General features: G+C 40.0%; 2 protein-coding genes across 6 annotated transcripts in view; both read left to right on the top strand.

The window, feature by feature from the left end:
- The window catches only part of LOC109682495 (zinc finger protein 197), an 80,562-nt gene extending 67,908 nt beyond the window's left edge, over positions 1 to 12,654 (top strand). For 2 of the 5 annotated variants that reach the window (XM_020157750.2, XM_074059501.1), the window contains exons 3-6: positions 18 to 177; positions 500 to 591; positions 865 to 991; positions 6,337 to 11,780. In XM_020157750.2, coding sequence (XP_020013339.1) covers positions 18 to 177; positions 500 to 591; positions 865 to 991; positions 6,337 to 8,657 — 2,700 coding nt within the window. In that variant the 3' untranslated portion in view covers positions 8,658 to 11,780. Of the gene's footprint in view, positions 1 to 17; positions 178 to 499; positions 592 to 864; positions 992 to 1,598; positions 1,691 to 6,336 lie in introns of all 5 variants that reach the window. The other 3 variants (XM_074059506.1, XM_020157752.2, XM_074059507.1) reach the window with 3 other exon arrangements.
- Positions 12,655 to 15,034: 2,380 nt separating this feature from the next.
- The window catches only part of Znf502 (zinc finger protein 502), a 45,615-nt gene continuing 42,075 nt past the window's right edge, over positions 15,035 to 18,574 (top strand). The window contains exons 1-2 of the mRNA XM_074059515.1: positions 15,035 to 15,226; positions 16,017 to 16,161. Coding sequence (XP_073915616.1) covers positions 15,035 to 15,226; positions 16,017 to 16,161 — 337 coding nt within the window. The remainder of the gene's footprint in view (positions 15,227 to 16,016; positions 16,162 to 18,574) is intronic.

The following is an 18,574-nucleotide window of genomic DNA, read 5'->3' on the forward strand; positions in this document are numbered from 1 at the left end:
ATTTTGCTTGTTCCCAGGCTCCAGTCCTTGTCCAGGAGCAGGACACTCTTCAGGAGGGATTGAGTGCTCCAGGAACAGTACTTCCTCTTGTACATCCCAACAGCCACTTACCAACTGAAATTCACCCAAGTTCTCTTACTGAGCCAGTGGTGTTAAACCTCCAGGATTCTCCACATGGTACTTAATTTCCCAGGAACCTTTCCATGGCTCATCCCTATTCCAGGGAGTTGCTACCCTGTATAAGAATCCCCTATAATGCCAGTCTCTTTCTACTGTTCTGCTGTTCTCTTGTCCCTTCCTGGGTCTCTCTATCCTATATTCATTCTTTTTGCTACACTTGTGGAAGTCACTCAAAAAAGTTTATAGTTCATTTCATAGCAATGATTGTCTAGGCGTGGGAGATCTGGATCATTCAGAATTCCTAATTTATAGATGTAAGACTTGGGGTGGGAAGCCAGGATACCAGAACTCTCAGATGCAGCTTGTTCTCCTTCCTCAGATTCTTCTGCCCCTGAAGCTTCTTCCCTTTCCCAGGAAGAGAACCCAAGAAATCAATTAATGGCACTTATGCTCCTAACAGCCCAGCCCCAGGTAAGGTTCATGTCCTCTTTCCTTCCTGTGTGTACTTCATAATTGTTGCGAAGTGCCCTCTCCTTCCTAGCACATGGTGTCCTGTCAGTTCCCATCTCTAAATCAGGATTCATGCTATTGGAAGACAGACGTCACATGGGGTCTTTTATGTCTTCCTAATATCTGCTGCCCACCTCATGGCCTCATAGTGTATCCCCTCCCCAGAAGTAAAAGGAACCTTTCAATAAGGGAGCTCCTGGGCCTTAGTAATCTCATACACACCTGTCATTTCAGGAGCTGGTAATGTTTGAGGAGGTGTCAGTATGCTTCACTTCAGAGGAATGGGCATGTTTGGGTCCAATTCAGAGAGCCCTATACTGGGATGTGATGCTGGAGAACTATGGAAACGTGACCTCCCTAGGTAAGGATACTTTCTTCACTAATTTTCACCTTTAGTTCATCAGCTTTTGTGTTTTGATTATAAAAAAAGTTTATTTTGGAAAACAGAATATTAAAAAACAAAATCAGCTTTAACTCCACCACCTGCAGACAACTGCTATTGACATTTTGATTTACTGCCTATCTGCTTTTTTCTGTGTGTTGGGGGGCAGTTGTTTTCTTCTGCTTTACATTGTTCAAATATGTGTGAGTGAGTATGCATCTACAGTTTCATAGCTTGCTTCCTCATCTCCTCACAAAGTGTTAAGTGTTACCTTTATTGGCTACATGATTTGCATAGTGAATTAGTTAGCCATTTGCTTCTTTTAGGTCATTGCTGCCGTAATTATCAATTTCAGTGCCTAATCTTTATTTTTCACAAGTACAACTACTGGACCTAAGTGTTTGAATCATTTTAAGCTCTTGCTTCCTGTTACCAAAATGCTTTCTCTGTGATCCTCTTCACTCTTAAAGTTTTGTTTGGTCTGTTTGCTTGGTTTGACTTTTGGGGGGTGGCACTGGGGCTTGAGCTTAGGGCCTTGTGCATGCTAGGCCACTTGAGCCAGGCCTCCAGCTGCTTTTTGCTTTAGTTATTTTTCAGGTAAAGTTTTGCATTTTTGCCTGGGGCCAACCTTAGACTGAAATACTCTCACCTATGCCTCCTGCATAGTTTGGATCACAGGTATGAACCACCATGCCCAGCTTAATGATTGAGATAGGGTCTCATTAACTTTTTGCCCAGGCTGGCCTCAAACTTTTGGTCAGACTGAACCTTCCAATCTCTGCCTCCTGAGTAGCTGGGACCACAGATGTGAGCTAGTGCACCCAGCTTGAAGTTGTAATACATGTTTATTCTAAAGGAGACTTTTTTTTTTTTAATGGGACTGGGTTTGAATTCAGGATGTTTTGCTTGCCAGGAAGGCACTCTACCACTTGAGTCACACCTCAGTCCATTTTGCGTTGGTTGTTTTGGAGGTGGGATCTTGTGAACTCTTTGCCTGGGCTGGCATTGAATATTAATTCTCCTGATCTCAGACTCCCAAGTAACTAGGATTACGGGCATGAGCCACCAGCTCTGGCTAAAGTGGATTTCTTTTTGATTAGTAATAAAGTAAGAATATTTAATAATTTTTTAACTGGGTGCAATTTTGTGCACACCTGTAAGTCCTGGGTACTTGGGAGGCTGATCCAGGAGGATGGCTTGATGCCAGCCTGGGCAACAAAGTGAAATCCTGACTCAGAAAAGCAAAGTTCACTATTTTTGCTTCAAAAATAGTTTATCATGTGTTGCCACTGTGAAAATAGTATGATTCTGCCCTTACATAGCTTAACAAGTTTTGGGAAATGATTATGGAATACAAAATAGTAGAACAATTGGTGCAAGAATGACATAAGCCTGCTGTGATAGAAATTGAGAAGACAGAACAATCAGATCCATTCCTAGGGATTAGGGAGGGTCATAAAAGAGGCAGCGTTTGTCCTGAAACTTGAAGGGAAGAGCAGGCCTCCATTTGGAAAAATTGACATTGAAGACTGAGGGCTCAGCCGCATGATTGAATTTTGGCTGAAATGCATATGCAGGGTCATTTTCAATGCTTTATTATATTTTAAATTAGTGAGCATTAGTAATGCAAGGGACTTTCACTGTGGCGGTTACATACGTGTATGCAGTATACTTTGAACAAGTTCACCTCTTCTGTTATACTCCCATTCCTTCTTCTCTCTTCCCCCCTTTTCTTATTCATGTTGCATAGTTTTTTGAGGAGCCTCCAAACTGATTTGCTTAGTACCTGTACCAGCTTACATTCCCACCAACAATGAGTAAGAGTTCATTTCACCCTACTTCACCAGCATTGTTTTCTTAGTGATTGCCAATCTGACTGAGAATCTTAGTGTAGTTTTGATTTGTGTTTCCTTTATGCCTAAGGATAGTGAACATTTCTTTGTGTATTTACTAGCCATCTTCATTTTTTCAGAGAACTGTCTATTCAATTTGTTTGCCATTCATTAATTGGATTATTTGTTCTTTTGCTGTTTAGTTTTTTGAGCTCTTTATATATTCTAGATATTAATTCTTTATCTGTTGAATAGCTGGTGAAGATTTTCTCCCATTCTGTGTATTGTCTCTTGATTGCTTCTTTTGGTGTGCAGAAACTTTTTAATTTGATGTAGTCCTATTTGTCAGTTCTTGCCCTGGACAATTGGTGTCCTATTCAGAAAACAATTACCTGGGCCTATGTCTTCCAAAGTTTCCCCTATTTTTCCTGTAATAGTATCAAAGTTTTAGGTCTTACATTGAGATCTTTGGTCCATTTGGTGTTGATTTTTATACAGACTGTGAGATAGGGGTCTAGTTTCAGTCTTCAGCATGTAGAGAGCCAGTTTTCCCAGCATCATTTGTTGAAAAGTCTGTCTTTCCTCCAGTCTGTGTCTTTGTCTCCTTTGTCAAGTTCATATGCTGTAGTTGTGTGGTTTTATTTCTAGATTTCTATTCTATTCCATTGGTCTTTGTGTCTGGTTTTGTGTCAGTTCCATGCTATTTTTATTACACGTCTCTGTAGTATAATTTGAAGTTTGGTATTGTGATACCTCAAGTGTTGCTCTTTTTGCTCAGGATTACTTTTGCTACTCAGTCTTTTCAGTGTGAATTTTAAGATTGATTTTTCTATTACTGCCAAGAATGACAATGGAATTGATAGGCATTGTATTAATCTATAGATGGCTTTCAGTAGTACAGCCATTTTCATGATATTAATTCTGCCTGTCCATGAACATGGGAAGTCTTTCCATCTTCCAGTGTCTTCTAGTTTCTTTCTTCAAGGTTTTGTAGTTTTCATTTTAGAGGCCTTTTGCTTCCTTATTTAGATTTATATTTAGTCTTTTTTGTTTTGAAGCTATTGTGAATGGAATTGTCTTCTCATCCTGTTCATTGTTGATATATAGAAAAGCTACTGGTTTTTGTTGTATGTTAATTTTATATTCTGCTATATCATTTTAAATGGTTGCATAGTATTGTCAGTGATTATGCCTTACATTGAGTTTTATTTTTCTGAATGTTCCTATTCAAGAACATGATAAGGGGCTGGGGAGATAGCTCAGTTGGTACAGTCCTTATGTAGCATGTGGAAGGAAGGAAGGAGAGGAGGAAAGGGGAGGGAAGAGAAGGTGAGGGAGGGAGAAAAGAAGAAGGGAGGACCATTACACCATCTTCCAATTTTATTTACTGCCTTTTCCCTGTTTTAGGCATGTTTTAAAGTCACATTCATCTAGATCTTCCATATTTTTTGGTAATATTTATTCTTTGGAATTAGTCTTCTCTGGTGTTTTCTAATTTACTTATTTACATATATGAAGATACCTGATTTTTTGTATATTAATTTTGTGCTTAACAGCCTTATTATTTTAGTAGCAATTTACACTGTCTGTTTTCACATTTCTGAGAATGTAGTCTTTAGTAACTCAGCAGTGGTGATTGTGTGTCAAACATTCTGTGGATTTTATACTTTGCTACATATTACCAACCTGCTTTCTACCAACTATGTACCAAAAAAGCACAAGATGGTGGCCAAAACCATTTATATAGGAAACCTTAGCTGTTTTCTCCTTATGGTCTTTGTGGCCTTTTTTTCCCCATAAAATTATTTTTAAAAATTAATTTGTATTTTCTAAGGATACTTTCATTGTTTCATTTGACACTTAAGCTTTAATTCATCTTGATATTTATCAGTTTATCTTGATACACAGAATGACATAGGAATACTGTGTTGTTGTTGTTTTTTTTAAACCCAAGTGGCTTTCAGTAGTTCTAGTGCTATTTACTCAATAATCCATCTTTTCTAAGAACTTTAAAATATTCTTTATGGATCAATTATGGATTAATTTGATGAAAAGCACTCACCTTGGATCCATACCACATGCTGTATAGCAAAATCAATTCCAGAGAAGTCTAAGAGTTGAGCTTAAAACAGTAATAAGACAATGGATGGGGTGGTATAGCTCAGTGATATAGCACATGCTTGGCATGTATGAGGTCCTGCGTTCAATCCTTAGGATGAAAGAGAGGGAGTGGGGGGAGAGAGAGAGGAAGGAAGGAAAGAAGAAAGGGGGGAAGTAGAAAGGAAGGAAAGAAGGATTCTTTCTAGTGTTTTAAGGAAAGAGAAGTTTGAACCAACTTTTACTCTGTTGGGACTCTAGACAAGCGAGTGTGTATGATCTTTCAGTTCAAAGTCAGCTTGGGCAAGGACTGTGATAGCCAAGAAAAAAAAATTGATGTGTTGGGCAGCTGCACCTGCACAGTTTACCATGGCTAGAGGCTAGGGGTGTAAGAAATTCTGAGAAGAGTTAACACCATAAAAACAGGCAGGCAGTTGTTGAAGCATCTCTTAGATGCTTTTTGTTGGATTTTTTTTTTCCCCTTCCCCTTTCCCTTTTTGAGATTGGGCCTTGTTATGGAACTCAGGCTGGCCTGAAACTCATGATTCTCCTGCCTCTGCCTTCTGAGTGCTGGGATTACAGGCACCACACCTGCTGAATGTTTTTTTGTTCTGTGGGTTGTTTTCAACTACTTAAAAAAGCAACCTCTTAAAAATTAAAAATTGCCTTTCTTAGTCTAGGTATATTTCCTCTACTTTAAAGTTACCCTCTTTTTTGAGATCAAGTGTTTCTGTGTAACCCAGGCTAACCTGGAGCTCATGATAGTCCTGCTTCAATCTCTTGAATGCTGGGATTACACATTTGGGCTACCACACTTAGCTCCTACAGTTCCCATCTTCTCAACATGAAGAAAAAAAGGAGATAATCCTTTCTGAGCCATATGGTTCTTGTTCTGTCCAGCTTCATGGACCTCTGGTCCGAACCGTCTCCATAAGATGCCAAATTCTCTTTCTTTCATCTATTTTCTCAGCATAATTTGTATTTTTTCATTCGACTCCTGAAGACAGAGAGCTTAGAAGTGTCTGAGAGTGAGTTATGTTACCATTTACAACATCCTGTCAGTGTACCATGCTGCTTTGTGCCTTTATTGAATGAAGAGTCTCCTTTTCTGTATGCATGTAAAAGTATGTCCTTCTAAGGGACTGGGGCTATACCTCAGTGATAGAATGCTTGCCTAGCATGGCAAAGGCTTTGGGTTTCATCTTATAATCCTAGCACTTGGAAGGCTAAGTATGGCAGGATCTGAGTTCCAGGCCAGCCTGGGCTACATAGCAAGTTTGGGGCCACACTGGGCTACATAGCAAGACCCTATCTCAAAAACAAAACAAAACAAAAAAGTCTTATTCTCAATCATAGGGACATGATAACATTTGCATTTTTAATTCCTTTTACTAGAATGGGAGACCATGACTGAGAATGAGGCGGTGACATCAAAACCAACTATTTCTCTAAGAGCAGACTCTCAGAAAGGAACATCAAAAAGAATTCAAGGCAGTTTTCCTCCAGTCCATGATTTTGAGGATCAGTGTGAATGGCAAGTTTTGGCAAGTCAGTGGGGAGGTGAAACAGGGCAAAGGGTAGATAAGGTGAAGAAAGGTTCCCCTTGTGAAAGAGATAAGAAGAAGAGGACTCCACCTGAAAAACGAGGCCAGAAATGGAAGGAATTTGGAGAAAGTCTGACTTTAAGTCCAGCTATTTCTGAAAGTTTAATAGATCCTGATGGAAAGAAGCTTTATAAGTGTGATATATGTTATAAACATTTTAATAAAATTTCCCATCTTATAAACCATCGGAGAATCCACACTGGTGAGAAACCTCATAAGTGTAAGGAGTGTGGAAAAGGCTTTATTCAGCGCTCAAGCCTTCTCATGCACCTACGGAACCATTCCGGGGAGAAACCTTATAAATGTAATGAATGTGGGAAAGCGTTCTCTCAAAGTGCTTACCTTCTAAACCATCAGAGGATCCACACTGGGGAGAAACCTTATAAATGTAAGGAGTGTGGAAAGGGCTTCTATAGGCACTCTGGCCTTATTATACATCTAAGACGCCATTCAGGGGAGAGACCTTATAAATGTAATGAATGTGGGAAGGTTTTCTCCCAAAATGCTTACCTCATTGACCATCAGAGGCTCCACAAAGGGGAAGAACCATATAAATGTAACAAGTGCCAGAAAGCTTTCATTCTAAAGAAAAGCCTCATTCTGCACCAGAGAATCCACTCTGGGGAAAAACCCTATAAATGTGATGAATGTGGAAAAACCTTTGCTCAGACCACCTATCTTGTGGACCATCAGCGACTCCACAGTGCAGAGAACCCTTACAAGTGTAAAGAATGTGGAAAAGTTTTCATTCGCAGTAAAAGCCTCCTCTTGCACCAACGAGTCCATACAGAAAAGAAAACCTTTGGTTGTAAAAAGTGTGGGAAGATTTTTAGCTCTAAGTCAACCCTCATTGACCACAAGAGGATGCACAGCAGAGAGAAACCCTACAAGTGCACTGAATGTGGGAAAGCCTTCACTCAGAGTGCTTACCTTTTTGACCATCAGAGACTCCACAATGGAGAGAAGCCCTATGAGTGTAATGAGTGTGGAAAGGTTTTTATTCTGAAGAAGAGCCTCATTTTACATCAAAGGTTCCACACTGGAGAGAATCTCTATGAGTGTAAAGACTGTGGCAAGGTCTTTGGGTCTAACAGAAATCTTACTGACCATGAGAGGCTGCACAATGGAGAGAAACCATATGAATGTCCAGAGTGTGGGAAAACCTTTATCATGAGCAAAAGTTTCATGGTCCATCAGAAACTCCACACCCAGGAGAAAGCCTACAAATGTGAGGATTGTGGGAAGGCCTTCAGTTACAATTCAAGCTTGCTTGTACATCGGAGAATCCACACTGGAGAAAAGCCCTTTGAATGTAGTGAGTGTGGGAGAGCTTTTAGTTCCAACAGAAATCTCATTGAACATAAGAGGATCCACAGTGGTGAAAAACCCTATGAGTGTAATGAGTGCGGTAAATGCTTCATTCTGAAGAAAAGCCTCATTGGACATCAGAGGATTCACACAAGGGAAAAATCTTACAAGTGCAATGACTGTGGGAAAGTCTTCAGTTACCGCTCAAACCTGATAGCCCACCAGAGAATCCACACTGGTGAGAAGCCCTATGCGTGCAGTGAGTGTGGGAAAGGTTTTACCTACAACAGAAACCTTATTGAACATCAGCGAATTCACAGTGGTGAAAAAACCTACGAATGTCATATATGTCAAAAAGTCCTTACCTCTAGTAGAAATCTTATGGTACATCAAAGAATCCACACTGGAGAGAAACCTTATAAATGTGGTGAGTGTGGAAAAGACTTTAGTCAGAATAAAAACCTTGTTGTACATCAGAGAATGCATACTGGGGAAAAACCTTATGAGTGTGAAAAGTGCAGGAAATCCTTTACTTCTAAGAGGAATTTAGTTGGCCACCAGAGAATACACACAGGGGAAAAACCCTATGGGTGTAATGATTGTAGTAAAGTTTTTAGGCAAAGGAAAAACCTTACTGTACATCAGAAAGTTCATACAGAAGAAAAACCCTGTGAATGTGCTGAGTCTCAACAACAGTTTTCTCAGACTCCAAACCTTCATCTTCAACAAAAAATCCATACTGTGGAAGAATTCTCCTGGCTACAAAATACCAGTAAGTCCAAGATAGAGATTCAGAAAGTCTAGTGCAGGGATGGGGATATGGCTCAGTGATAGATCACTTGCCCTGGGTTTGATCCTCAGCACCACAAAAAGTAAAGAAAAATCTAGTATTATTTATAAAATGCATACAATTCTACTTAAGTAACAGGGAAATAATATATGGTTCCTAAAGGAAAAAAATCATGAGCAACTCTCTTATAGATAAATGCAAGAAAGTTATCTAGACTGCCAAGATAGAAAAAACAGAATCCAAATTGTAGTTAAAGTATAATCCATTCCAGACCATTTATTATGACTGTGGAAAGAGGCCTTGGAGCAATTGAAGACTCCAAAGAAACTGAGTTTATGTCTTTCCAAATGTAAAAGTGTAGTTGTAAATGATAGGGAAATATCTTTGTATTAAAGAGCAGACATTGTTTCTGAAATTATTTCTATGTGTTGTACATTTTGAAGACCGTATCAGTGCTACAGAAAATCTGTAGAGAGATCTGACTTGTGAGGCATGAGATTGGGTGGGTAAGAGTCTGCTATTTGAGAACACCCTAAGAAGAGCACTGGATTTTGAATCAGAAGACATGAGTTCGTTTTTTTACTCTTTCTCTTATTATGTGATGTTATTAAGGTCACTGTAAGTCTTGGTTTCTCTGTCAGTCAAATGTTAATGTAATGCCTACCTCACAAGGTTGTTGTGAGGATTAAGTGAAAAGATCTTTTTGAAAGTACTTCATGAAATTATTCATTTGTCAATAAAATCAGATAAAAGAGGTGTGGTCAAAGTCTAGAAGATGGCATGATGTAAATTTGTTCATTAGGTCAATATTAAATGAGGATGATTCCGTGTACCTCAATGACGCTTATTTTTATACGCAGAAGTACGGTGGTTAGCTAACTTTGGAATTTCGTACTTTAAGAACACTTTTTAAGAATACAGTTTTATAACATCTAATGGTGTCAATATATAGAATGCTTTGTTTTTCAGAAAAACAGTATGGCCACCCATTAACATTGATGCCAAGGAAAGCAGTTTCTTTTTAAGTCTTTGAATGTACAACAATACATGTAGAGCATCAAATGGAAAGACATGTTGTTTTCCTTGGTCATAGGGAGAAATCCATAATCCCATCATCTTGAGCTAATGACCCCTGCCACAGTCATTCACAGTTCTAATTAGCATTTAATTGTTGCTGTCAGGTGATGGCTGTTACTCACAAAATATTCTTTCCTGGCACGTGATGGTTCTTCAGAGTCAAGTCCTTCACGTTTTGATTAAGCTAATGTAGAATCCTCTGGGCAGTCACTATCTATTATTCCCTGTGAACCTGTCACTCATTCAACCTGTGCCCTATTGTACATTTGTAGGATTCATTCAGCCTATATTGCTTGAGTTGATAATTCTGTGTAATTCCCAAAACTCTAGTTTTTCAGCTGGACTATAAATACCTGTATATCAGGATTGTGTTTTCTGATACTAGTGGTATCAAAGTGATATGTCGATTATAATAAATGTTATTAATTCTACCTAAAGCTCCTTGAAGGCAGGTTCCTCATTAGATTAAAGATTCCCAAGAGTAAAAGTGGCAGGAGCTCAGATTTATAGTTTTAAGACCTGAATCAGGTTCTGCCACTTGCTTTGGACAAATCTTTTCACTTCTTAGAGTCTTGATTTCCTCATTTGTCAAGCAGGAGGAGAAATATCTACCTCACAAAGTTACAGGGAAATGTATATGAAAATGCTTCATATTTCTGCTGTAGAATCACCCAGGTTATACAATAATTAGAGGTATTTATATCCTTTGGCAGTGGAGAAAGCTGGCATTTACCTCATAACCAAGTAACAAAATGTACATTGCTAAGACACTCAAATAACAGGCCTCCTTATGTGATGAAGTCATATACTTATCCTGAATTCAGCCAAGTTTCTTAGACCTAATCGCCAGTTTACAGGAAATATAAGAGGCAGAGGAACAACATCAAAAGACAGAAGAAACACAAATCCAGAATGTAGGATATTGGATAAGAAAATTGCCCTGGATTCTTCAAAAAGCCATGATTGAGCTGGGTGCTGGTGGCTCACGCCTATAATCCTAACTGATGAGGATCAAGGCTTGAAGCCAGCCCGGGCAAACAGTTTGCTAGACCTTATCTTGAAAAAAATCCATCACAGAAAAAATGCTGATAAAGAGGCTCAAGGTGCATGCCCTGTGTTCAAACCTCAGCACTGAAAAAAAGTCATGGTGACAGGGGAATAATCATTATTGAAGCTGGTGTTTACTCTTCTGTTCTTTGCTTTTATGTATGTATGAAATTTTCCACAATGAAAAGTATAAAAAGTGAGTGGGATTGATTGTTTTTAAAAGATACCAAAGATCCACAAGATGCTAAGAGCAAGAAATAGACTCACACAAATGCACACATGATTTTGACAGAGGTACAAAAACAATCGAATAGAGGAGTGATAACCTTTTTAGCAAATGCACTGCAAACAACTGGAAATCCATAGCGATAAAGCCACACAATTTTCAGGACTTCTAAGTGAAGAACTCCCACATGCTTCATAAAAGGGAAAAAATGATAAAGCATACCTCATCAAATTAAAATAGTATGTTCTGCCTCAGATCCTTTTAAGAAGATGAAAAAACATTACAGACTGGCAGGAAATATTTGTCTAACATGAAGTTAGAGACTACATAAAGACCTTCCAAAACTTAACAGTAAAAAAATCCAATTAGCAATGTGTGAAAAACTAACAAGACTTTTCACTGAAGTATAAATGGCAGATAAGTAGAAGGAAAAAATGTTCAACATCATTAGTCATTAGGAAAATGCAAATTAAAATCATTAGCTACTTCTACACAGTTATCAAAATTGCTAAAATAAAGAAAAAGTTATTACACCAATTCTGGCAAGGTTAGGGAAAAACGGGATCTCTTACATTGCTGGCAATGTAAACTGGTTCAGCCGCTTTGGAAAAAAGTGTGGTTGTTTCTTATAAAACCAAACATGCACTTACCATATGCCTCAGTAATTGCACTTCTGAGCATTTGTCACAGAGAAATGAAGACTTACATTCATACAAAAACTTGCAATGTAGGTTCGTTGCTTTATTCTTAATAGTCAAAAACCTTTAGGCAACCCAAGTATTCATGCAGTGGTTCAAACTATGGTGTATCATATACCAACAGAATACTTGGAATTGAGATGGAATGAACTGCTTGCCACAATAACTCGGGAATGAATTTTAAGAATTTTTGAGTAAAATATCCATCTCAAAATGCTATATACTCTATAGTTTCAACTATATAACATTCTCAAAATGGCAAAATTATAGAGATGAATGACTAATTGTTGCTGGAGGTTAGAGATGTGGGAGGGAGAAGGTGATGGTATTCGGCTTTACTATTTAAGGGATAGCACCAAGGAGGACTTTTCGATGATGAAACAGTGTGTCTTGATTATGGTGGTTGGGGTCACATAAGTTACACATTTGGCAAGATGACAAGTGTGTACACCACTGTACCAATAACTATTTGCATTAGGGAAATGCAAATTAAAATCTCCAGATACTTCTACACACTTATCAAAATTGCTAAAAAGAAGGTTATCGCATCAATAATAGAGCTATAACTGCAGTGTTTGTAGAACTGATTTGGAAAAAAAATTGAAATACATTTTAGGATAGTTGGATAAATTTGAATATGACTGGATATTAGATGGTATTAGGGCATATTGTTCATTTTCACACCTGTGATGATGGTGTTAATTTGAAGAATATTTTTATTCTTAATGGATGCATGTTGAATATTTGGAATGAAGTTTTTACAACTTTCAAAAATGTCTTTAAGCGTGCACAGAGAAATAAGGCAAACAGCAAAATACTGATGAGTTCAGATAGGGGATACAGGAATTCCTTGAATCATTCTTTCAACTTTTCTATACCATTTGATATTTTCAAAATAAAGCCTTTGGGGGGAAATCACCAGGGCTCTCTACAGATGAGTGCTTTGTAGCTTCAGGCTCCCGTGTGGACGGGCTTGGGGCGCCTCCACTCCCACAAGCAGTCGGACCTCCATCCGCTGTGCGGGCATCCCTGGAAGCCCGTCGAGAGGAAGGCACCTCCGAGATTCCTAGAGCGGCCGGCCTGGCGACGTGGGGGGCCGGAAGCCCATCCCGAGGCACTTCCTGTCCGGTCATTGTTCTCGCGCCGGCAGGAGCAAGGCCGGGGCACCAGGTTGTTGCCTGCTCTCTGTCCGGCCGGCTGCGCTGCTCTCGGTGAGCGGCCGCGGGCGCGGCGGAGAGGAAGGGCCACCCGCGGGGGCGAGGCGTCGCCCATCGGGGATCCTGCCGCCCCGCCGCCGCCGGGAGGGAGCCAGGCCCGGGAGAGGGTGGACGCGCACCGCGCCAGGACCGGGCGGGTCCCGGGGACACGGCCGCGAAGGGCACGTTTGGAAACGGGAAGGACATTGGAGGGAAGCCCGAGATTCCGGGCTGGAGGGCTGTTTGAATCTCATCCAAAGTCTGGTGACAGGACTCAAACTGGACACACTCGCGTCATGGAAAGAAGAGTCCTCCAAAATTAAGGTTTGTCTCAGCAGTGAAGTGTTGCGTTACTCGAGAAATTCATGGTACGCAGTAAGTTGCCAGTAAGCTAACAGGACAAAGGTCATAACTGCAAAAGGGGATTCTGTAAAATTTATTACCCTTTTTATAGTAAAACATCCAAGGAGGGATAGGGTTAAGGGATAAGAGGAATAAGAAAAATTTCCAACTCTTAATTTAAGAACTCACGGCCTCGGACTTGCTAGTCAGGCGCTCTCAGTCTCTATAATCAGCTAAAATAGATTATTTCACTCACAAAACAAACTCCTGGCGTAGCTATAATAAAGAAGTACAGATGATTAGTGATGGTGTGACTGAGTTGATGTTCTGTTTTGGAAAGCAGTTTGACTATTCATACCAAGTATAAAACCCTTAAGCCAGTGATCCCTCTGTTCGTTCTAAAGGAATAATGCAGCAGCAGAAACTATTTGCACAGTAAATAAAGTTGTCGTTAGTTAAGATAACTGGAAACACTCAAGACTCCTTTTATTAAAGGAGTGGTTCATAAATAGGGTATGGTTAAGTAACTTATGATATAGGCACAATTTATCATATTATGCCAGGAGAAAGTATATATGTACTGTGTAATATATTGAAAGATCATTAAGACTGTAGTCAAATACAGAAACAAACAGTTGCAGTTGGGGATGTAGTTCAGTGGTAAAGTGCTTGCATAGCATGCTTTGGCACTGGATTTGATCCCCAGCACTGCAAAAACCAAGCAACCAAACAGCAAAAAAAAAAAGAGTACAGGTTGTTGAACAGTGTGCAAGTGTGATCTGAAGTATGATTTTTAAAAATAAGCAGTATGTATGAAGGCCTATGTATAGAAAGTCACCTAGACTGTAATTACTCTGCACATGTGTGTGTGTGTATAGGACTTCATTTAATTCTGTCTCTTTCTGAATTGATCCTTTACAATGAGAGTGAAAATCATCAACACCATAGGTTATTGCAAAGTAATTAAAAAGAAGTATGAAGATGACAACATGAAAATAATTCTTTTAAGTCTTTGGAGTGATTCACAGACATTTGAGAGATATGGAAAATGTAAAAATCAAACAAAACCTAAAAACTGCTTGTAATTATACCATCTGGAGATAACCATCTACTCCTGAGATGTTAATGTGTAGACTTCCTGTCTTTTTCTAGGGATTCTTTTGTTTGAGTTATTTTTGTATACTTAGTAGTAAAGAAATCTTTGTGTTATAATAACCCTTTTTAAAAAAATACTATGATATTAATTGTGAAAATATGTATTCTCATAGTCAAAACCAAAAGCTTTCTAAAGTCATTTTGATTAGTGTGGTTGGAGGTTTTCCTTAAAAGAAATATCTTTGATTGTACTATGCATAGTGGTTATTTCTTTGGTGGTTGACCAGGGGTTCTTTATTTTTGTTGTTTTTTGAAAGATCATTAATACTATTGTGAGATATGAAAATGTAGACTCCCTGTAAGTCAGGATTTTTTTTTACAATTAAAATGTTAAATTTTAATCAGTAAGTATTATATTTGCATTTACAAAAATACAGTTTGTCCCTTTCCATCTTATGGAAGAGTAGAATGTTCTCTGTGTTATAGGGTCTACTGACCAGGCACTGAAAAAAATTGGCCAGTGAGCTAAGTAGCATCCAAAAATATCTATAATCAGTGCTAACAGTGTTTTCTCTTTTCTCAGTAGACAACACTCATCTTGACCCTGGGAAGAAACTCAAGAAGAAACTTTTGAAACTTAAAGATTAGATGGGGCTTGACCTCTGCTGGGCAGTCCTCATCTGTAGGAGTTCCCCCACTGAGCACAGAAGATGACTACAGAATTGAGAGAGGCCATTGCCCTAACCCCGTGGGGGCCAGTGAAGGTGAAAAAGGAAGAGGAAGAGGACAAAAATTTTATATGTCAGGCATCCAGCCAACAAGTGCACTCTCAGTATGTCAAAGTCTGGGCCCCTAGGGAGGGCCCTCAGGCAGGCTGTGATGTATCAGAAGAGGAGGAAAAGGTAAGTGATGGCTTTGTACTTGAAAACCTCAAGTACAAATCTGGAGCCTTGTTACACTTTCTAGGGCTCTCACCTTTAGTCCTTTGGAATATGTTAAAGGGTGTTCCCTTCTGATTGATGTGTCATTTAGTACTTCTATAAACCAAAGTTGTCAAACTTTGCTGCACAGAGTCTAAGGAGCTTTTATAAATTTTTGATGTTCATTCTATACTCTGTTCTAATGAAATTCAGAATCTGAGTTTCTGTAGTTTTTCCATTGGGGTTTGACAGCTTTAACCAATGCATCGCCACATGTAATGTACATTGGAATCACCTGGGAATCTTTTTAAAATGCTAATTCTGATTCAGGAGGTCTGGGTGTAGTGTGAGGCTCTCCATTTTTCACAAGTCCCCAGGTGGTACTGGTGCTGCTTACATCAGCAGACACATTTTGAGTGGTGAGGCTCTGCACTGTGCTGTCTCCTTAATGCTCCAAACACACCCCTCACCATCATTAGCCGAATGAGGGCAGAGCTTCCTTAGAGCCTTTCTGTAAAAATATGGTCAGAACCATGTGCTCACTTCTCATGCTAGTATTCACTGGTGAGTTAGATTTGGGTGGTGGAATGAGCAATGAGCCCAGCTCACCTTAGGGGTTGGGGGAAGATTCTGACTTCCTTTTTAAATTTTTTTTATCTTTATGTTTTGTTTTCTCCAGAAATAAATACTTATGTTCTCACTTTCAAACGTATAATCACCCCTTCCCCACCATCCATCCCATCAAAAACCACCTTTGCCTGCTTGTCTCTAGGGTCAGAACATGTTCTTTGACATGGCAGTAGTCCTGAAAGCAACTCAAGAGGCGCCTGCTGCTGCACCTCTTGGCAGTTCCTCACTGCCAGGGACTCTGGCCAAGAGTGAGATACTGGAGACTCCTGGGAACCTGACCTCTCTAGGTAAGAATCAGAGTCTGACTGTTGGGGTTTCTCAGTCTTTTCAGAGAATGTGCATGGGCCCGGGGAGCCAACCTTGAGCAGAGTATGAGATAAGAGTGTCAGGTAGAGCTGGGTACAGGAATGGTAAGAAGTATCTATGCAGTTGATACAGGAAATGACTTTTTATGCACACAGTCTCAATAGAGGTGAACTCCAAATCTACCTTTTAGCATATTTATTGCTTACCAAGTTTCATATCTGTACACACATGTAGACACATCTTTGTGTGCTCTGCGGTTATCATAGATGGGTAAGCCTGCAAGGGAAGCTGACTAGAGTAAAAAGGGTCAACTTTTGTGGTGATTTGAGGAAATGCCCTGGAGATGATCTTTGTGAAAATTCTGGAGAATTTTGAGCAGCTTTGTCTACCATAATGATGGTCAAAATTAGGTTTTCATGGCAGGTACTTACAGCTAGTCACCTGGTTCTCTGTAAGCTGGGACTTGGCAAAGGGTAATATATTCTAAGCGTGTTTTTTGAATGTTTGAAATATTGTTGATATATAAAAAAATCCATTACAGCTGGGAACTAGTGGCTTATGCCTGTAATCCTTGCTACTAAGGAGGCAGAGATCAGGAGGATCATGGTTCAAAGCCAGCCCAGGCAAATAGTTGGAGAGACCCTATCTTGAAGAGCCCTTCACAAAAATAGGACTGGTGGAGTGGCTCAAGGTGAAGGCCCTGATTCCAAGCCCCAGAACTGAAAATAAAATAAAATAATAAAGCCATTACAAACCTTTAGTGTGAAAAAAGTCTTATTTAAAAATAGTTAATTCAGCCAAGCACCATGGTTCACATCTGTAATCCCAGCTTCTCGAGAGGTAGACATTAAAAGGATCGGAGATTGGGAGGATCACAGTTGGTGGGGGGGTGGCAGGAATCCTAGCTACTTGGGAGTCTGAGATCGGGAGGATTGCAGTTTTAGGCAGCCCAGGCAAATAGTTGTTTAGAACCCATCTCCAAAGTAAATGACCCCCATCTTAACAAATTGGACTAGGGGTGTGGCTCAAGTGGTATAGTGTATGCTTTGCAGGTGCGAAGCCCTGAGTTCATATTCCAGTTCCACCAAAAAAAAAAAAAAAAAAAAAAGCAAGACCTTGATCCTCCTCCTGATCTCCTTCTCCCAATCTCCACCTCCCAAGTAGCCAGGAATACAAGTGTGAGCTGTTGCGCCCAGTCCTGTTACACAAACCCCTGTCCTAATGTCCAGCACATAGGAAGAAGTACCCCCAAAATACCTGGAATTTTTTTGAATGAATATGCCTCAGCTTGTAAAACAGGAAGCAGATCAAGGTCACAGAGTTATCAGAGGCAGAGCAGCAACTATACTCAGGTCTCTCTCTCAATTTCTAGAGTTCAGCAGCAACTATACTCAGGTCTCTCTCTCAATTTCTAGAGTTCAGTGTTCCTGCCATTACCTGCTGCCCTGGAAGTGGCCAGCAGTAGAGAAAGGCAAAGAAAGGTATGTCTTGGCTGAGAAACGGGTCTTGAGGTTAAGATGCTGAGCAAGAACATGGTGGCTGATAAAACAGAGAGAAAAGAAGTGACATACAGAGAAATGTGCCAGAGAGAATGGAACAGAAAGCAGAAAGTGGGGAACAGAAGCTGCTCATAGTGTGGGGAATGATTAAAAAATGAGACAAAAAGAAAGATGGAGATCCTAACCTTCTCTTTAGCACTGGATTGCCTGAAGAACTGGCTAGGGAGGAGTGGGGTTTGACAAATTCACACATGGGCCTGTATAAGCAGACTCAAAATACCAGCAAGAGCCTTGCCACTCATCCAGGTGATTGCAACACAGGGCTCATGGATATTATATTTCTGACCCTCAGTTACATGTCACGTCCACAGGCAGGCTTCAACCACAGCTAGTCAAGACAAGGCAAGGGTCTCACTCATTGTTTTAATCTGTCTTCCTCTTTTTTTTTTTGGTGGGACTGGAGTTTGAACTTAGCTTTGCATTTGCCAAGCGGGTGCTCTGCCCCTTGAGTCACACCTCCGGTCTATTTTGGTCTGGTTGTTTTGGAGATGGGATCTCTTGTACTATTTTCCCAGGCTGGTCTTGAACCACAGTCTTCCCAAGTAGCTAGGTACTCAGCTGGGTGTTGAGCCACCAGCACCCAGACTGTCTTCCTCCTATAATCAGCAAAGCTGAATATTTCTGTCTGCTTCTTGGATTTTTTTGTTGTGTTGTTTGCAATTCTGGGGTTTGAACTCAGGGCCTCCTGACTGCTAGGCAGGCACTCTACCACTTTAGCCACAGCTCCAGCTCTTTTTTGTCTTAATGATTTTTTTGGATAAGGTCTTATGTTTTTGCCTGAGACTGACCTTAGACCACAATCATCCTACCTATGGCTGCCATGTAGCTGGGACTA

This window comes from Castor canadensis, chromosome 17 (genome assembly GCF_047511655.1).
Source record: "Castor canadensis chromosome 17, mCasCan1.hap1v2, whole genome shotgun sequence".
NCBI classification, from domain to species: domain Eukaryota; kingdom Metazoa; phylum Chordata; class Mammalia; order Rodentia; family Castoridae; genus Castor; species Castor canadensis.